The sequence below is a fragment of the Eurytemora carolleeae genome, unplaced genomic scaffold, assembly GCF_000591075.1.
Source record: "Eurytemora carolleeae unplaced genomic scaffold, Eaff_2.0 scaffold308, whole genome shotgun sequence".
NCBI classification, from domain to species: domain Eukaryota; kingdom Metazoa; phylum Arthropoda; class Copepoda; order Calanoida; family Temoridae; genus Eurytemora; species Eurytemora carolleeae.
The window spans coordinates 181,149-183,563 of NW_019396484.1; the positions used below are offsets into that span (position 1 = coordinate 181,149).

At 34.2% G+C, this 2,415-nt stretch overlaps 1 protein-coding gene across 1 annotated transcript in view; it reads left to right on the top strand.

Moving 5' to 3' along the window:
• The window catches only part of LOC111704131 (uncharacterized), an 11,706-nt gene extending 10,011 nt beyond the window's left edge, over window positions 1–1,695 (top strand). Inside the window, exon 5 of the mRNA XM_023476273.1 lies at window positions 561–1,695. Within this exon, the coding sequence (XP_023332041.1) occupies window positions 561–670 (110 nt within the window). The 3' untranslated portion in view covers window positions 671–1,695. The remainder of the gene's footprint in view (window positions 1–560) is intronic.
• Window positions 1,696–2,415: the final 720 nt, after the last annotated feature.

Sequence of the window (2,415 nt, forward strand, 5' to 3'; positions counted from 1 at the left end):
TTTTTATTGAAATAAAAATAGTTTGACTTCTGCTTTGTTTCAAAGCTTATTTGATCTAGAAATAGCCATTGAAATAAGACAAGTACACAAACGTTTCATAAAATTACCCATAGCACTATTATTTTGGCACGACGTGCTATAAAGTTTTTGTACTTATACTTTCTCTATATCTAGAAGGTTCTAGTCTTTTTAGATTTAATTTTGTCCCAAACTTTAGCGAGGGACAAATCATAATCTCTGTCAAAAAACTTTATAACACTGCGAACCAAAATAAAATATTGTACAATAGTTAATGAACCAGGATTGAATGAATGCTCATGAAAGGAATGCATATGGTCTCAATTTGGATCGTTAATTCTATATGTAATCGTATATTTCATATTTTCTTTTGTTCGTTTTTATAGATTTAAAAATTTGAACATGGGTGCCTTCACTGTAACAAATATTTTATACATTTTTGAAAATGGTGTCACATGTCACTTTAGCTTACTTTGATAATGTAAGCGCATGAAGTTGGTAGATTATCTTGGCCAAGATATAATGAAATATTTTTGTTACAGAGAGATCCCGAGATGGGCAGTGGAGCAAATCTCCGAGATCTAACGGTCAAGATTCAAACAGACAAACACATCAGACACACGTGAACCGTCTCCAGATTACTCATGTGTGAAATAGAAAAGTTAAAAATGAGAAGCTCTCGCCTTTCTAAACTGTTAAATGATGAGATGTGAAATGCGCGAAGCCATATTGTTTGAGCCCAGATATGGGAGTAATGCCGCAAAAGTTTTTTTAACTTCCGGTTTCCGCCATGCCTCGTCACCATCCAACCGAATCACGGAGAAATTTGAAATAAAACGGAAACTAGAGGGTTCAGTGAACAGGGCGTGGAATGCTAAGGGTTCAGTTTAAGCACTAAAGACATAAAGATGAAATCCACAAACTCTTTTTTTGAGAGAGTTAATGTGGGAACTTGTAAGAGAGATCTTGAGTTTCTGCAGACAAAAAAACTGGATGCTTAGGAACTGTGACCAAATTATGAAACGTGACAGCTTGAACTCTTTCCTTTTTCCCATCTTCCTGTCTTCCTGTCTAGCTATCCTACACCAGTTCCTGTCTTCCTGCCTAGCTATCCTACACCAGTCTCTCCCTTCCTGCCTAGCTATCCTGCGCCAGTTTCTTCCTTATTGCCTAGTCCTATGTCGGTTCATGTCTTCCTGCCTATACTATCCTTCACCAGTTCCTGTCTTCCTGCCTAGCTATCCTACACTAGATTCTGTCTTCCTGCCTAGCTATCCTACTCTAGTTCCTGTCTTCCTGCCTAGCTATCCTACACTAGTTCCTGTATTATGCCTTGGTTTCATACACCAGTTCCGGTCTCCTATATAGATATATATCTTCAAGTTTATAGGGGACCTCGCCTTGTGCTATAAAAACATCGATCCATACAGAACGTCAGTAGTTATGGGTCAATCCATCAATCCATCAATCATATGAATTCTCGTGTTTTGAAGGGCAGCAATAGTAAAAACGCGCCAAAGTAAAGCGTGCTCCGTATATAGATGTGTGATATGGCATTTACTGTACAATTCATTATCATGTTTAGTGTACACTGTACAGATACAGATTAAATTTGATGTTCTTTGTTCTTTTTGAACTTTTCCACGATTCTTGTCTGATATATATATATATATGTTTGTACAGCGTTATGAAATTTAATGTATGTACATTGTACAGTACAAATTTGCACATTTTTTCATGTGAACATGGTTGACAAAAAAAATATACCTTTTGTTGATACTGTACTGTGTACAGTGACATAAATTCTCAAGTTTCATGTTATTTACACAAGTTTAATAATTCCTTATAGTTGTACAGCCGTATTCATTCTGCACTTTGGTAATTATGAACCGAACATGTTAGTGTACATGAATATACTTCAGTGTGCAGTGCACATTTCCTAGAGATAATTAGTAAAACTTGTTTAAGGTGTTGCCTAAACTAAACCACGTAAATTTTATTATCTTATATTTTATCCAACCTCGTGAAAAAATAGAAACTTTACTGCGTTATTTCGGTTCCATACTTCTGCTTTTTTATGCATATTCTGTTTAATTTTGAGGCATTCTTATTAATTTAATATCGTCTTTTTTATTGATCAGCACCTTTTACATTATGCTGTATAGTGAAAGGGGGGGGGGTATTTAATGTAAACTTATATAGAAAGTATAAATAAACATAATGTTGATTAACATAAAAATATAAAAAATCTGTATTTAATAAATATTGATTTAATTACTTACATTAAAGTTTTTTTTCTGCGATAGAAAGAGATATACATAACAAATTCGCGTTTTTCAATATTGTTTTTAATTTTTTATGTAAATTTTACATATAGTTAAATGTTCCTTCAGGGGG